Genomic DNA, 16,132 nt, shown 5'->3' with positions numbered 1-16,132 from the left:
GTGACCTTAGAGGTTTACAAAATTATGAGGGGCATGGATAGGATGAATAGACAAAGTCTTTTCCCTGGGGCCAGGGAGTCCAGAACTAGAGGGCATAGGTTTAGGGTGAGAGGGGAAAGATATATAAAAGGGATCTAAAGGGGCAACTTTTTCACATAAAGGGTGATGTATGTGTGGAATAAGCTGCCAGAGGAAGTGGTGGAGGCTAGTAAAATTGCAACATTTGAAAGGCATCTGGATGGGTATAGGAATAGGAAGGGTTTGGAGGGATATGGGCTAAATGCTGGCAAACGGAATTAGGTTATGTTAGGATATTTGGTCCGGCATGGAAGAGTTGAACTAACTGGTATGTTTCCAGTACATCTCTATGACTCTATCTCTGCTGTACATCTCTATGACTCTATCTCTGCTGTACATCTCTATGACTCTAGTCCATTTGGTAGGAAGAATATTTTTTTAAAAATGCATTCTCAGTGGTGAAAGATTGCATCTGAGCAATCTTAAAAATGGATCTGTGTCCTAGTGCACGAATTGCAAAGGCTAGTATGCAGCTATAACAAATCAGGAAAGCTAATCGAATGTTATTACATTTGTATTCAAATCTCCTTGCAATAAGTATGAAGTTTGTTATAAACCTTCTCTGAGCTGTTTCTTAGACTAGTAACTGAAATGGATGGGTTGCCTTCTGAGAAAAGCTTATACAGGCTGGATTTGTATCTACTTGAGTTTAAAAGGATAGAGGTGACTTAGTTGAAATATAGCTGTTATGACGAGTAAACATGGAGACAATCTAGAATGAGCAGTTACTGTTTAATAAAAGGGCATTCCCATTCAAAACAGTCGAGACGACAAAAGTATTTCTGAAGGTTGTGTCTTTGGAACTCTCTTCCTGAAAAGTAGCAGAAGCAAAATCTTCTGGATATTTTTAAAGGTTGAACTGGTTCAATCCTTATTAAGCAAGGGGCTAAAAAGTCATCAGGAAAAGATGGGAATGTGGATTTCCGATCACAATTCAGTCATTCAAAAGCAAATTTAAACTGGGCCTGACATTTCCTTGATTCCAGGTACCAGCTCCTGATGGAGGTTGGCAATGGCCTGGTATTATCATTTCACATTTAATCCAGAGACTCTGATAATATTCTGGGCTACTGGGTTCCAATCCTGCCATGGCAAATGGTGGAAATTTGAATTGAATAAAAACTGGAATTAAGAGTCTAATAACCACAAATCCACTGTCAATTGTCAGAAATACCCAACTGGTTCATCAATATCCTTCAGAGAAGGAAACTGTCACCTTTACCTGCTCTGGCCTGCGTGTGACTCCAGACCTGCAGCAATGTGGTTGTGTCTTAACTACCCTCTGGGCTATCAGGGGTGGGCAGTAAATACTGGCCAAGCCAGTGATGCCCCCATCCTGTGAATGAATTTTTAAAAATGCTATCACTTCCAGCCTGATCCCTGAGCAGAATTGTTTGCTAAGTAACCTGAGGGATAGGTGGGAGGGATATGAGCCTGCTCAAAATTCCATGCAGCAATTCCTGATTTCTGTGGTCATTTTCCCTTTTTGTTCTTCAATTTGATATCTCAATGAAACACAACCTGTGATTGTTTACAAGAAGGGGGAAAAACATTGTGAACCTTGACTCAACATCTTGCAGATTTGAAGCGATTCTCTGAAGCTCGGATCCGCACCAGTAAGCTCACTACCTTTGTAAATTTTCCTCTGAAAGACCTTGACCTTCAAGAGTTCTCATCTGAAAACTCTGGTGAGTATTGTAGGGGTACTTAATATGTACAGAATCTGTATGCAACATGCTCTTTGTGGTCCTGGTACATTACAGTGCCAATCCTCCAGTGTGCTGGCCATGGCTCAGTTACTTTGTGATCCTGATTGTTAAAAGATTTCAGGCTGAAGTCCCAAAAACAAAGGCTATCTTCTCCGAGCAATACTGAAGGAGTGGTGTACTGTTGATAGCACCATCTTACAGGTGAGATGTGAAACTGAGATGTTAAACCATGGCACTACTTTGAAGAGGAGCTCAGGAACTCCTACTCCCCCCCCCCCCCCCCCCCCCCCCCCCCCTCTGGTATCTTGACCAATATTTATCTTTTAATCCACAAAACACCAATAGGTTGACATGCTATCCACATTACAACAGTGGCTAGATCCTGAAAGGACTGCATTGACTGTAAAAGCACCTTGAGATTGCAAAGCCCAGCAGGTCAGCATCCGAGGAGCAGGAGAATTGACCTTTCAGGCAAAAGCCCTTCATCAGGAATGAGGTTGAGCCAAGGGGGTGGAGAGAGAAATGGGATGTCTTTGAGCTGTTCAGTAATCATGAAGAGTGCAATATCAGTAGGAGTCTGTCTTCTCTTCGAGTTTGTTGCTTTTGTAATCAAGTCAGTCAAACGGTATGCTCAACATTTGTGGTCTTAGGAGTTGAAAATTCAATGATTTAGGATAGAGCTACATTTTGCAATATTGCAGGCTCTCTATCTCCTTCTGTCCCTGAACAACATATTGATTTAAAGTAAAAATTGTTGACTTTTAAATATGTTTCTTTGAAATGGACTTTTTGTTTTGTTAGCGAGGCAAAAAGACATTGAGATTAAAATTTCAAATGAGTGGTGAGAAAGGTTAGACTCTGAAGTGTTCTATTTCATTCCATATGTAGATGGAAAAAGGATAAAAGTTTAATCAAGAGCATTAAAGGAAAGGATTTAACTGTACACAGTCCATCATTGCTGTGTCATGGAATATTCTGACAAACAGAAAATTAGTAAAAGGCTTCTCTCTCATAGTACCTTTTTGGTATGAGAGCGATGATTTAAAATACACTGAAAATGTTTGTTTTTTTTTGGCAGCTCATGCAGTTTACAATCTCTATGCTGTGTCCAATCACTCGGGCACCACCATGGGTGGACATTACACTGCATACTGCAAGAACCCACAATCTGCTGAGTGGTACAACTATAATGACTCCAGGTGAGTTCCAGCAATGCTGCCTGTAACCCAAAGTATTAATTACATAAAAGGACAAAGTCTGCATTGAAGCATTCCAAGAACGTTCAGTCACCTGATTCCTAGGAGAAGCCCTCATGCTATCAGGAAAGGTTGGAAGGTTGGTACTTAGAAGAATCCAAGGTGATCTTATTGAAATGCAAAAGATTCTGAAGGGACCTGACACAGTGGATGTCGAAAGGATGTTTCCCTTTGTAGGAGAGTAGCACCAGGAGGTGAGGTTTGGGGGGAGGTAAAGAAGCCTCTTATCACTGAGGGAGATGAAAGAGACTTTAGAGGCCTGTGAATCTATGCCAGTCTCTCTTTCCTAGAGAGTAATGGAGACAGCATCACTGAATACTTTTAAGAGGCGAGTTGTCTTTTTTTTTATTATTAGTCAAGAGCCTAAGGGTCAGCTAGAAATTGATGTTACACCCATTATCAGAGCAACTGTGATTGTATTGAATGGCAGACTAGGCTTGAGGCCAGAATCGTCCACTCCTGCTAATTTGCATGGACATATGATGGTGCACTGCAAATTACACCAACATGTTTGTTAGCCCATGGTGACCCTGAAAGCCAAGCAATTTAACAAATGAAAGCAGAGGGAGGAAGCAATTCTGTTAAATAATGCTTCATAGGAATTATCCCTAGCTGTGGAAAAGTTCAGCCAGGACTCGTGACCCTGCTTGCATGTCTCTCTTTGACATATGGCAGGAGTAAAATCCTGCTGCTACTTGTACAGTCAAAGAAATGCATGTTTGTGAATGTAGGATTGCACCATTTAATGAGCAGTCCCAAATGAAAGCATAGGAAGACAGGAGAATGAGCCATAATTCATAAATGTTCCTTTTTTCTTTGCAGAGTAACTCCAATGTCATCAAATCAGATACGGACAAGTGATGCCTATGTGCTATTTTATGAACTGTCCTGTCCTTCCTCTCGGATATAAGTTTTTGGTCATGAGAACAGGGGAAAAACAAAGCCGCTTAAACTGTCTCAGCAATGCCGACATTTTCAAATGATCATCACATATGTCCTCATGGTGCAACACAAAGTCCTTGACTAGGAATTCAACCAATCAATGACCAGAATGACTGACTGCACCAGGACCAAGAGGGGCGAAGGGGGGAGGGATAACACAAAGGGCTCTCTTTCAGAAATTCAGGGGTCACCAACCCTGAAGTCATTGACAGATATTTTCCAAAGTACACACCAGCATCTGCTGCAGAGTGAACCTGGGTTAGATCCACATCTTGCTGATGAAATACTGCCTACAACAGTAAGTTGTTGGAGCTGCAGGTTCCACATCAGCATCTCTCCTCAACACTGTCTTGGAGTATGTTTATTTTCAATTGCAGAATTTTTCTTGCAAGTCTTTTGAAACATTAAAACCACAAATTTGTTGCATAGAGGGATAGAGATGATCTGTTGCTGTTTCAGATCCTCCGTTACAAACCAAGGAATCTGATTCGGGGGGATTTTTATTTAAGTGTTAATTTAACTTTTTGGTTTAGTTGCAGTGATTTGCCTGAATTCCTTTGGCACATCTGGTTGAACATCACTGTCCAAAGATGTTTCTAATTTCCCTAACTGCCCCCTTCGATGAGGAACCTGCAATTTTAAATATTTTAAAAATATTTACATTTCAGTAAATTTGAAATATAATTTCAGATTTAAGGAATCTAGCCAGCTCTGAATTAGTGTTGATTACCTGAATTTGTACACTCTTCTTGAGGACTGATAAGTCACATTTTACTTGCCTGAATTAATCAGCTTCATCTGAATTGCAGAGATATGTCTAAGTGATCCCTATCTGTTAAACCATTAAATGGGAAGACATTGTGCAGCTAATAAGGTCCTAACTTGTTACTGGCACAGAATCCTTTTTATAACCTGACTAGAGAAGGGTCTCTTCTTAGAACCTAAAAACACAGGATAACAAGTGGTAACTACCACAGTGTTTGCAATGCTAGACTTTTTAAAATCCCTGACAAAATCTGTTTCTGGGGTATTCTGAACACCATGGAGTTGGTCAGTAGAGCTCAGGCTACTCAGACCTACAGCTGGTGCTCTGGGAAGTGATCAGTTAGTAGTAGTGTTCCATTGTCTTGTCTTGATTCATTCTAACTTTTCCTTTTTTTAAAATTTTTTTTGTTTCCCTCCTATCTACCTTCCTGCTTCTATCATCGTTTCTTTAAGGGCACTGCATCTTTTCAAGGTCATTTCTCATTTGCTTCCTCACTTTACATGTACCTTTTTCTAATTTTCAGGGGAAAGGAATTAAACTTGGAGAGAGACAGTATTAATAGTAATCTTTAAATAATTTGGACTTTTCAGCTTCACAACTAAAACAGGTAGATTGCTTGATCATAAAGTGAACCCTTTCAGCTGTCGTTAGGATCCCAACCTCCATCTTTCCCCAGTACACGACTCCTATGGTCTATTCTTCTTGCAGAGCCAAGCTCTGGATAAGGGGATACTGGGGTAAGAAGTTCAACTTCCTATTGGGTGTTATTAGCACAGCAGTTGTTTACTTTAAAATATAAAAGGTTATGCAGGGATATTTACTGTGACGAGGTTGCATGAGGTGAGCAGTATGTACATCTAACAAACCTGTGATGTCTGCCATAACAAAATGGTTTCCAGCTGAAAACATCAATAAGGTCATTTTGTAGGTTCAAGTAATAGGATCCTGATATTTGTCCACTGTTAATTTTGCCTCCAGATCCTCCCTGCTTTGATGTTGGAAATTTATCTTTGTCTTTGATCTGAGATACAAAATCACCTGGAATTCAAGAGATTAGTTCATGATTTAAAGGATTGTAGAGAATATTACCCAGAACATTTTCAAACCTCCTGTTATGTGGGTTTATTTGTTGCTCTCTCGCGCTCTCTGCCCGACATGTAACTGGATGACTTCTGAAATGCGCACACTGTCCATTGTACTTTCTGGCATCACCCTCTGAGCCAATGACTCTCTTTAATATCATTATTTCATAAAAGATAGGGTTTTGAGGGGAAAAATGCAGACTGATGATGGAGTCTCTACCATCTGATAGCAAGTGTACCTCCTTTCATCTCACTCCTAGTCTTTACATCCTTTTAATTGCCCTACTTAAATATAGCTGTGTAAAGCTGATTGATCTTCAAACAGTGACCATCTGACGCAGTGCCCTGACTTCTCTGACCAGCTTTTCCTGTGTATTCTCCTAACTGGCCTGTTCCTGTTCATTTTGCTCCCTTTGTATTACCCTCCAATTAGTAATGCTGCATTCTCCAGTGCAGTGTAATTACTCTGCTGATTGTTTTTGATCCATACGTCAAGTCCATCTTGGGATGGTGAGCATCTGAACACAGTCTGTCTTTTTCACACCTATACTCCCAGAACCCATTGTTCTATAGGGCTTTTTAATTTTGTCTTTTTAAAAAAATCTCTAATTTTAACATGTTAATTTTAAATTCTAAACTAATGCATGGAGACGTGATGACTGTTCTATTTTGATATGCTGTGGGTTTATGGATAGATCTTGTTTACTGTGTAAACAAACAATGGATATATTTTATTATGTACTGAGGAGTTGTACATAAGAAGTTTTAACTAAATAGATATCTATAGTATATATATAGAATAACACCTGTGTGTATACACGCACAAGAGAAATATATATAAACCTATGCCTTGAAATGACAGCCTGGTGAGCAAGTACAAAGCAATGGTCTTTGATCTTTTTGTACAGCCTGAAATCCTGTTTGAAGTATTGCCTAATTTAAAAAAGGAATGTTGTTCTCTCTGGTAGTAGAGGAGGAGGCCATGCTGAACTCTAAGCGTGGAATTCTCACTTGATTTTCTCTACAGGTTTTGTTTTTTTTAAATCTCCCTTACTCTGATCTGTTTCTTTCCCCTAAGTTTATCCTGGTTTGGAAAACATGCCCATTTTTGTTTTGTTTAAATACTCCCAGTTTTGTTCTTGTAACCAGTTCCCAACTTGTCCTTTTATCAAATGCCCTGGGTTCTTTTAATTGTGAAATTATCATTTAGAGAACAAAGGCTGGGCAAGTTCTCCTCTCAAGTGCAGGCTTGTTAATCAGGTAGAGGAATTCTGACTCTTCAGTGATAATGCATGTGACAGTATTCAATAAGCAGAACAATTCTTACGTCAGTTGTGAGTGCTGCTGGCAAAGCCAGTTTTGGTTCACCACTTTCTCAACGTTAGGAATGGGATGAGTCGCTTGTTGAAATACCACAATACGTTTGGTGTAGTGACACTCGTTCTCTTGGGACAGAATCCCAAGGGACCTGCACACACTATGGGATTGTCCCTGTTTAAACAAAGTGAGTTTGATCTGTTTATATTCAATGAAATGCTTTCACCAGCTTAAACTGTCAGGATCTGCCTCCTCAGTCTGGAGAATTTCACAGCCTCCTTCCGGCCTGGGGTGGGAAGGTGATGAAAACTCTCTCTGCCCTGGTTGGTTACAGAATAACAAGCTCTTTAGTCTTTAGCCCCAGGTTTTTCCTGTCCTTTCTCCATCCCCACTGTGCCACAATGTGGAGCTTGTAATGATGCTAAGGAACTGTGAGCACATGAGTTACTCATTATTGTGAAACTGCTGCAAGTTCTCTGGAGCAGGAGGTTCCTTGCACTTTGGCCACACTCCTCCTCAACTGTTGGTATTAATTTCTTGTATTGTTTTATCTCTTTTTAACTGGAATGTTCGGGGTGGGGGGGGAGAAACAAATACAAAATCAAAAACTGACTGCACTTTGTTATTGCTGCGGGACCGGCGCTTTCTGCAGAGCTACTCAGTGGGTTCAATGCATCACCAGGGCTCACTGAAGGGTGTATGCATGCACCTTTTTTTTTAAGGAACTACTTTTGAAAGAATAAAAACACTGTGAATATTAAAATGTTTCTTGCCATTCCTTTGGTTTAGCTTTGATAGCCAGCTGTCGTGGGAGGTATTGCTGGAGACTTGTATTAATGATATAAATCATCACATGATGACTAACCATGTGACATTTGCTGCTGTTATAGTCGTCATATACTGTACTCTTAATGAAAGAATCTGGTTTGAACTGCCTTCCCTTTGAAGGTAACAACAATTCTGAATGACACCCTTTCTGTCATGGTGTTCTGTACTGGACCTCAAAACAAATCCCAGTTGGGATGGACAGAAACGAACCAACCAGGGATTAGATAGTGGGTCAGTGTTTTAAGCAGGTATTGGCAGGGGTTCAGTGGTCTTTCTGAGCTGTTCTTGGGCAAACTCAGTTGGGTTATATCAATAAAATAACTGAAGTAATGTTTTATTAAATACTTGCGGTTTTTCCACAAATGTTTGTTTTCAAAAGCACCAGAGAGTTAATAGAATAAATCATATGACTCTACAGATTTCCAGTCAGCAAACTGGAGCCTGGTGCCTGGTCTCTGAAATCAGTCTCTGTCAAAAGAGACCAGATATCTCCAAGTTTAGTGGCAATGAAAATCTGTCCCCCTCCCCTGAGGGTAGAAATGTACTGTGGGACAGTCCTAGTAACAATTACAACCAAATATCTTGTCTGCATGGGTTTTCATTATGTGCTCCTGTTTCCTACCACAGTCCAAAGATGTGCAGGTTAGGGTGGATTGGCCATGGGAAGTGCAGGGCTCTGGGGGTTGTTGGGTCAGGGTGGGATGTACTTCAGAAGATCAGTGTAGACTTGAGGGGCCAAATGACCTTTCTACGGTTAGGATTCTATGATATGCTCTGACTTAGTTCCCTTGGTAGCACAAGTCAACTGTGACAGCATCACTAAGCATGAACATAATCTGAGCTGATTGCTTTGTGGGGACTATAAATTGAACAGTGGAACTTGTCTGAAATTATGTAGATCCTTGTACATTTATCAGATGATCTATTCCAAATCTATTCATATTTTGTTTGTAGAAACAAACCAAAAATGCAGCAAATAATCTGAGCACCGTCAGTTTCTGCAAATGAGCGTTAATGTTTTGGGTACAGGCCTGAGCTCTAAGTTTATTCTGTCTTTTATTCTTTTTGCCTGACTAATTTCAGGTTTGTATTCCTGTATCTGTGCATCAAACTACCCTAACCCCAGAATCATGTCGACATGCAACAGACACGGACAGAGTCCCAGGCCTGTCTATCCACAGAGGTGGAAAGAGTACTCTAGACACATGGGGAGAGGAAGATTTGACTTTACTGCAATTAATTCAGAAGCCAGTTTTGTAACTTGAATTTATGTTAATTAAACAGAAACCTTGGAATTACTCCCAGTTCAAATAGCAGCTGAGAAAGAGGAATGTTTACACAATAGCATTTAACATAATTAATCCTGACTGTTTAGAAAAGATTGGGAATTTTTTACTGGCTATTCGAAAATGTCCATTCTCGGATGAATAATTGTACATAGTTTCTCAAAGCACCCCTGGTGTGTAACTATTGAGATTCACTGCCACAGCCTGTACTCAATTCCTGGTGAAAGAATGAAGATTTCTAGCTCTGATGTGAACGGTTGAAATTAAACACATTTCTTATGGTCTTATGCTCTATTGGTAGTGCCTAGGTTCAGGTCCTGCCCATGTCAGACATTTGTCATAAACACATATGAATACATTGAGTAAAATATGTTGATACTCCATTGAGAATCCCATGACTGCTATGGGCTGGGACGCAGTACAGGTAACGCCTGGTGTGGGTCTCTCCTTTTGAGCAACTGCTGTTGGAAGAATCAGTCATCGGTACAGACTGGCAAGTGTGCATTGGTGCCAGTCCCCAGTCCGGATAAATGGGAACATTAGTGGCAGAAAGGGGCACCACCCACCAAATCTTCCTCCCCCCCCCCCCCCCCCCCCCAAAAAAAAAATTTTAGTTGACCTGAAGGTGATCAATTAGCATGATGGTGATTTCATGTAACAGATAATTCGAAAAGGAAAGATGACGATGAAAGTAGAGAATCCGTGGAGACATTATTTGTATTTTCCAACATTTGTAATATTTAAATATTACAATTGAGACTGAAAGAATACATCACAGCCCTACGTTCTCAATGCTTTGTAATACCTCTGCTGAGATCAAGGCATGTGTTTATTTTAGGAATGTTCATACAACAAAGAATCACTAGGAAGGGAGCTTCGTTTAATAGAAAAGGCTGGATTAAGAATGGTTGAGATTTAGGCGTGTTTGACCATGCCTAAATCTCAGGTCTTGTGGATGCTGGGCATCCTTTCAGGATTGGGAAGTAAATTTGTTCTTCAGAAGGTCAGGAATTGTTCAGGGTTTAGCCTGGCAGAGAATTTAAAATGGGGTTCGTTAAGTGAGTCAACCCCTCGGTCAACTCCTAGCTGCTTCTCCCTCACTCCATTTGCTCTCTCCTTTTGTTCTCCCTCCCATCCACTTGGTCTCCCTGTAGCTAGTCTAATCCCCTGCTTTTTATTGTCCAATCGAATCCCACTTCACTCTATGTCCCATCATGCTTCTGGTAGGGGAAAAACATTTGATTGTAGTTTCAGGGCACATTGGGAACGTTTTAGAAAGGTGACCACACTTTTGCATAAATACTGGAGTTCATCAGGTCAAATCATGTTGTAGGACTGAATCATTTAAGTGCTGGAATGGTCTGAGTTCTGAATGGTCTGATTCTTTTACACTCCTGCTCTAGTGACTCAAATCACACACAACTCAGATTAAAGAAAAACGTCAAGCTATTCACACAGAGAATGATAAATCCCAAAGAATGTGGCTGTGGTGTCACATGTGACTGGAATAGAGATCAAGTGAGGCAGCTGTTTGACTTAGACTCTCAGAACGCAGAGTTCAGGAGTAATTTACACACTGAACTTCAAACATGAGAATCTTCCTATCATTAGCTAGAATCTTTTAGTTTTTATCATTAAATGTGTTGAATTGTCGTCTTTGAACTGATGCCAGCTAAGGAGCACCTGATCCAGGATTTTAAACTGCATGAGAACCTGTGAGTAATAATTAAAATCAATGGAAAGTAGAGGTGGGGAGGAGAAAATCAGATGTGTGTATGTGGTGAGGAAAGAGGAAGAGATGGGGAGGGGATGGTTACACAGGAAGAGAAAGTCAGGTACAAGACAAACTGAGTGAGGGAGAAAAGAGCAGAGACTTGGAGAAAATGGAATACAGCTAAACAGATACAGGGAGCAAGACGGCAGGAAGATATAAAAGAACGTAGTGAGAGATTCGGATAGAGACAGAAGCAGTGACAGGAAGTGAGATGGAGAGAGTAATGAAGATAGGGATACAGAAACTCAAATATTTATGGGGGTTGCAGAGGGAGGAGATAAAGGGGAGATGACAGCAAAACAAACTTTTTTTACACGTAGCAATTATAACGAAGTACAAAATAGAGTAAGATTATCTTGAAGTTGAATTGTAAAATTAAATATTCTTTCTTTGGACACACTGAAGTCTTGCTAGGAAATGCAACCAATTTTCAGTAAAATTCTTTAGATGATTTTTGTCATCAGTGTGGGGTTTCTTCAAATGATGGAGAAAATGGAGTTCACAGAAATCATCTTGGAAGACCACAGGAGAGAGGAGAGTAAGGTAAGAGTCGAATAGGTTGCTGGCTGATTATCTCAGGTATTTAAAGTGTGGAATCCCTTCAAAATGTCTTAATTGATAGAAAGATTAGACCAAGCCGCACTAAGACTCGGTCACCAGTTGGAAACTTTACGTTAATTAGCTCAACATAACAGCTGCCATGTCCAGACGGCTAGCCCCACTGCACCCCCCCAACCCATTTCCTCCCCATCACCCAAATCTTGCTTTGGGGGAATGGTCCAGGAGTTGTGATGGGAGCAGGGAACCGGTACACAGGCCACAGGCTGACTGGCAGCCTGAAAATCCCTGCTGCGAAACGTCTGTTCCTGCCTCAGTGGAGATTAAAAATCCAGCCAAATATCTCAGGTCCTGCTTGAAGTTGGTATTGCTCTCTGTCAAATCTTTCATTGCCCCTTTGTCATTTTCCTCTACATTTGCAGGTCCAACCCTACAGCCAGCCTTTGTTTACCCCATTCCTAAACCCAATACCCAATGGTCATAGTCATAGAGCTGTACAGCACGGAAACAGACCCTTCGGTGCAACTCCTCCATGCCGACTAGATACCCAACCTAATCTAGTCCCATTTGCCAGCACTTGGCCCATATTCTTCTAAACCTTTCCTATTCATATACCCATCCAGATAGCTCTTAAATGTTGTAATACCAGCCTCCATCACTTCCTCTGGCAGCTCATTCCATACACGTACCACCCTCTGAGTGAAAAGGTTGTCCCTTAGGTCCTTTTTAAATCTTTTTCCCCCTCACCCTAAACCTATGCCCTTCTAGTTTTGGACTCCTCCCCACCCCAGGGAAAATAACTTGTCTATTTACCCTATCCGTGCCCCTCATGATTTTATAAACCTCTATCAGGTCTCCCCTCAGCCTCCCAATTTTTAAAACATCCATCCAGAGAGACTGCGGGCTATAAGATGTTCAACATTGATTTGTCCACAGAAAGTCCATTTCTGTCTTGCCTTCAACGTTTGCACAAATCAAATACTGGCCACAACATAACACCCTCACTAATTAATTCTATCCATAATCTGACAAAGCTGATTTGTAACTCCTAATCAGCGTTGTGTTACCCCACCATCATCCCTGGGACCTTCTGGAATACCACAATGCACATAAAGACCAAAACAATGGTACATTTTGAAATGAATTGAATTAAACACTTGCTTTCAGATTGATTTTGTTAACCCAGCCTACCAGCCTGACAATGCAATACAGTCTGCAGAACAAGAGGATCAAGAGACTGGGAAATACGTGAAAGCTAATTCACTGACCAGATCAGGTATGAATAGCACGAAACTGAAATCTCAATGCCTCGAGGATTCTTATTCATCTCCCCCCAGTGAGAATCTTGTGCTAAGAAATGGGAGGAAGGAAGTGAAGAAAGAAAAAAGGGGCAAGTTTTGAAAAAGGTGGCAAATAACTGGGAGAGAATGGCAAGTAGGGATTGAGGAGGAATCGCGGGTAAGAGGATGGTGAAGAAATGGTTAGGTCACTACAGCACAGTCACACAACTTGGATAATGTGGTGCACGTCTTACTGCACAGCAGTGTGGTATGTCATCTGCACCAAGTGCCAACACAAACACACTGCACGTATACAAGTGAGCAGCCATGTCTCAAAGTCTAGGTGCAGTAGTCCTCATTCATAGAGCCATGATCTAACAGGGAGTCTCAACAGGGTAGCTTTCCATATCAGTCAGTGTCTGCTCGGGGTGTTCTCAGTCACGGTTCTGTGTTTCTGCAGGCGTGGGTCACGGTTAGTCCTATGGCTGTGGAAATGGCCATTCCAATTGGGGACACGTACAGTGACCAGTCAACAGTCTGAGCAACTCCTATCCAGCTTGCCTGGTTAAGGTTCTCAGAAGTGTCAGTCATTGTTGAGGCCAATCATAGGAAGTAAAGAGTGGGGAGTTTGCAAAGGGTGTGTTACCATGGGAAGGAGACTTGGCAAATTATTCTTCAGCACTGGGACTGCAGTTTGGGGGTAGAGGGGGAGGGAAAAACAGTATCTGTAAATGCGGCTGTATCTGTAAAGCATGAACAGGAAGGGGTTTGTGCAAGAGGCTGTTGTCCATAGTCAGGAGCATGCAAGCTTCGCAGGGGAGACAGTATATGACCACATTTAGCATTGTCACCTCATATTGTCAGGGGCAGGAGCATGCTTATGTAGGTGGGGTGGGAACCTGGGGAGATGAAGAGCTTCTGGGGTTTATGGGAAGAGTATCAGGAAAGGGCTTTGGAATTTTAGAAAATACTTATTTGTGGGATGTGGGCATAGCTGGCTGGGGCAGCGTTATTGCCCATCTCAAGATGCCCCTTGAGAAGGTGGGACTGAACGGCCTTCTTGAACTGCTGCAGTTCACCTGCTGTGTGTTGACCCAAAATGCCATTAGGGAGAGAATTCAACAGCGAAGGAATAACATTATATATCCAGGTCAGGATGGCGAGTTGCTTGGAGGCAAACTTGCAGCTGGTGGTGTTCCCATGTATCTGCTGCTCTTGTCCTTCTGGGTGGAAGTGGTTGTCAGCTTGGACGATGCTGTCTGAGGGTCTGCACATGTAGCTATTACATACTGCTGTACTGAGGATTGGTGGTGGAGGGAGTGGACGTTTGTGGAGGTGTGCTAATCATGTGGGCTGCTTTTTTCTGGATGGTGTCATGTTTCTTGAGTGTTGTTGGAGCTGTGCTCATCCAGGTAAGTGGGGAGTATTCCGTCATACTCCTGACATGTGCCTTGTAGTTGGACAGGCTTTGGGGAGTCAGGAGGTGAGTTATTTGCCATAATATTCCTAGCCTCTGACTAACTTTTGTAACCACTGTGTTTATGTGGTGAGTCCAGGTGAGTTTCTGGGCAATGGTAACCCCATGGATGTTGTTAGTGGGAGATTCAGTGATGATAACACCATTAACTGTCAAGGGGCAGTGGTTAGATTGACTCTTACTGGTAATGGTAATAACCTGGTATTTGTGTGGCATGAATATTACTTGCCACTTGTCAGCCCAAGCCTGGATATTGTCCAGATCTTGTTGCATTTGAACATGGACTGCTTCAGTATCTGAGGAGCCGCGAATGGTGCTGAATGTTTTGCAATCGTTGGTGAACATCCCACTTGCCCTTAAATGAGGCAAGGTCATTGATGAAGCAGCTGAAGATGGTTGGGCCGAGGGCACTACCTTTGAAAACCTCCTGCAGAGATGTCCTGGGGCTGAAATGAATGACCTCCAACAACTACAACCATCTTCCGATGTGCTGGGTATGACTCCAACTCTTCAAGGGAGAGTTTGCCCCCGATACCTATTCATTCCTGTTTTGCCCCAGTCGGTTGATTACAGCCTTGATGTCAAGGGCTGTCCCTCTCCCCTCCCCTCTGGAATCCAGCTCTTCTGTCCATTTTGTACCGAGGCTGTAATGAGGTCAGGAGCTGAGTGGCCCTGGCAGAACCCAAACTGTGTGTCATTGAGCAGGTTATGGCTGAGCAGGTCAGCTTGATGATACCTTCCATCAATTTCCTGATGAATACTGTCTGTGAGGCTTTGAACATCAGGAGTAGTGGAGGCTGAAAGTCGCAGGTCAAGGAGCTTTCACTGTCACCTTCTATCATGCTGGAAATCAGAAGTGTCTCATGAAGAAGAAAACAGCTATGAGCACAACCAGAGTGGGTGACTTGTGTCTCTGCCTGTGAAAGAGGCAGCCACAAAACCATCAATGTGAGGGCTTTCAAATGGAAATACGACACACAAACTGGACAGGACACAGAGCTGCAAGGTCCCTAATCCCTGACCATCCAAATGCACTGCCCCCTCCATTTAGTGCACTCTGTCCCAAACATCACTGAATAACTCATTCACATTAACACTTTTGGACACAGGCCAGGGGAACGGTCAAGATATTATCGGATAGGGATCTATGACATCAGCAAGCATCATTGCCCTTGATATTGTCACCTTCCTTTTCAGGGGCTTACAGGCTCTCGATTTATGATGTGTCCTGTGTGGTGATGAAGTTATGCCTCATGAAAGAGACCTTGGAGTGCAGGTTCATAGCTCCTTGAAAGAGGAGACGCAGGTAGATAGGATAATGAAGAAGGTGTTTGGTATGCTTTCCTTTATTGGTCAGAGTATTGAGTACAGGAGTTGGGTGGTCATGTTGTGGCTGTACAGGACATTGGTTAGGCCACTTTTGGAATATTGTGTGCAATTCTGGTCTCCCTGCTACAGGAAGGATGTTGTGAAACTTGAAAGCATTCACAAAAGATTTACAAGGATGTTGCCAGGTTGGAAGATTTGAGCTATAGGGAGAAGCTGAACAGGCTGGGGCTGTTTTCCCTGGAGCGTCGGAGGATGAGGGGTGACCTTATAGAGGTTTATAAAATCATGAGGGGCATGGATAGGATAAATAGACAAAGTCTTTTCCCTGGGGTCAGGGAGTCCAAAACGAGAGGGCATAGGTTTAGAGTGAGAGGGGAAAGATATAAAAGGGACCTAAGGGGCAATGTTTTCACACAGAGGATGGTGCGTGTATGGAATGAGCTGCCAGAG

At 42.1% G+C, this 16,132-nt stretch overlaps 2 protein-coding genes across 10 annotated transcripts in view; both read left to right on the top strand.

The window, feature by feature from the left end:
- The window catches only part of usp2a (ubiquitin specific peptidase 2a), a 123,088-nt gene extending 116,938 nt beyond the window's left edge, over positions 1 to 6,150 (top strand). For all 5 annotated transcript variants that reach the window (XM_043677740.1, XM_043677742.1, XM_043677741.1 and 2 more), the window contains 3 exons: positions 1,659 to 1,766; positions 2,866 to 2,986; positions 3,866 to 6,150. In XM_043677740.1, coding sequence (XP_043533675.1) covers positions 1,659 to 1,766; positions 2,866 to 2,986; positions 3,866 to 3,953 — 317 coding nt within the window. In that variant the 3' untranslated portion in view covers positions 3,954 to 6,150. The remainder of the gene's footprint in view (positions 1 to 1,658; positions 1,767 to 2,865; positions 2,987 to 3,865) is intronic.
- A 4,670-nt stretch (positions 6,151 to 10,820) lies between these two features.
- LOC122540867 (membrane frizzled-related protein-like) overlaps positions 10,821 to 16,132 on the top strand; it is a 79,758-nt gene continuing 74,446 nt past the window's right edge. For 2 of the 5 annotated variants that reach the window (XM_043677080.1, XM_043677078.1), the window contains exons 1-3: positions 10,821 to 10,979; positions 11,503 to 11,581; positions 12,764 to 12,872. In XM_043677080.1, the coding sequence (XP_043533015.1) occupies positions 10,930 to 10,979; positions 11,503 to 11,581; positions 12,764 to 12,872 (238 nt within the window). In that variant the 5' untranslated portion in view covers positions 10,821 to 10,929. Of the gene's footprint in view, positions 10,980 to 11,443; positions 11,582 to 12,763; positions 12,873 to 16,132 lie in introns of all 5 variants that reach the window. The other 3 variants (XM_043677081.1, XM_043677082.1, XM_043677083.1) reach the window with 3 other exon arrangements.

This window comes from Chiloscyllium plagiosum, chromosome 36 (genome assembly GCF_004010195.1).
Source record: "Chiloscyllium plagiosum isolate BGI_BamShark_2017 chromosome 36, ASM401019v2, whole genome shotgun sequence".
NCBI lineage: Eukaryota > Metazoa > Chordata > Chondrichthyes > Orectolobiformes > Hemiscylliidae > Chiloscyllium > Chiloscyllium plagiosum.
This window is presented reverse-complemented; position numbering and strand designations above follow the sequence as displayed.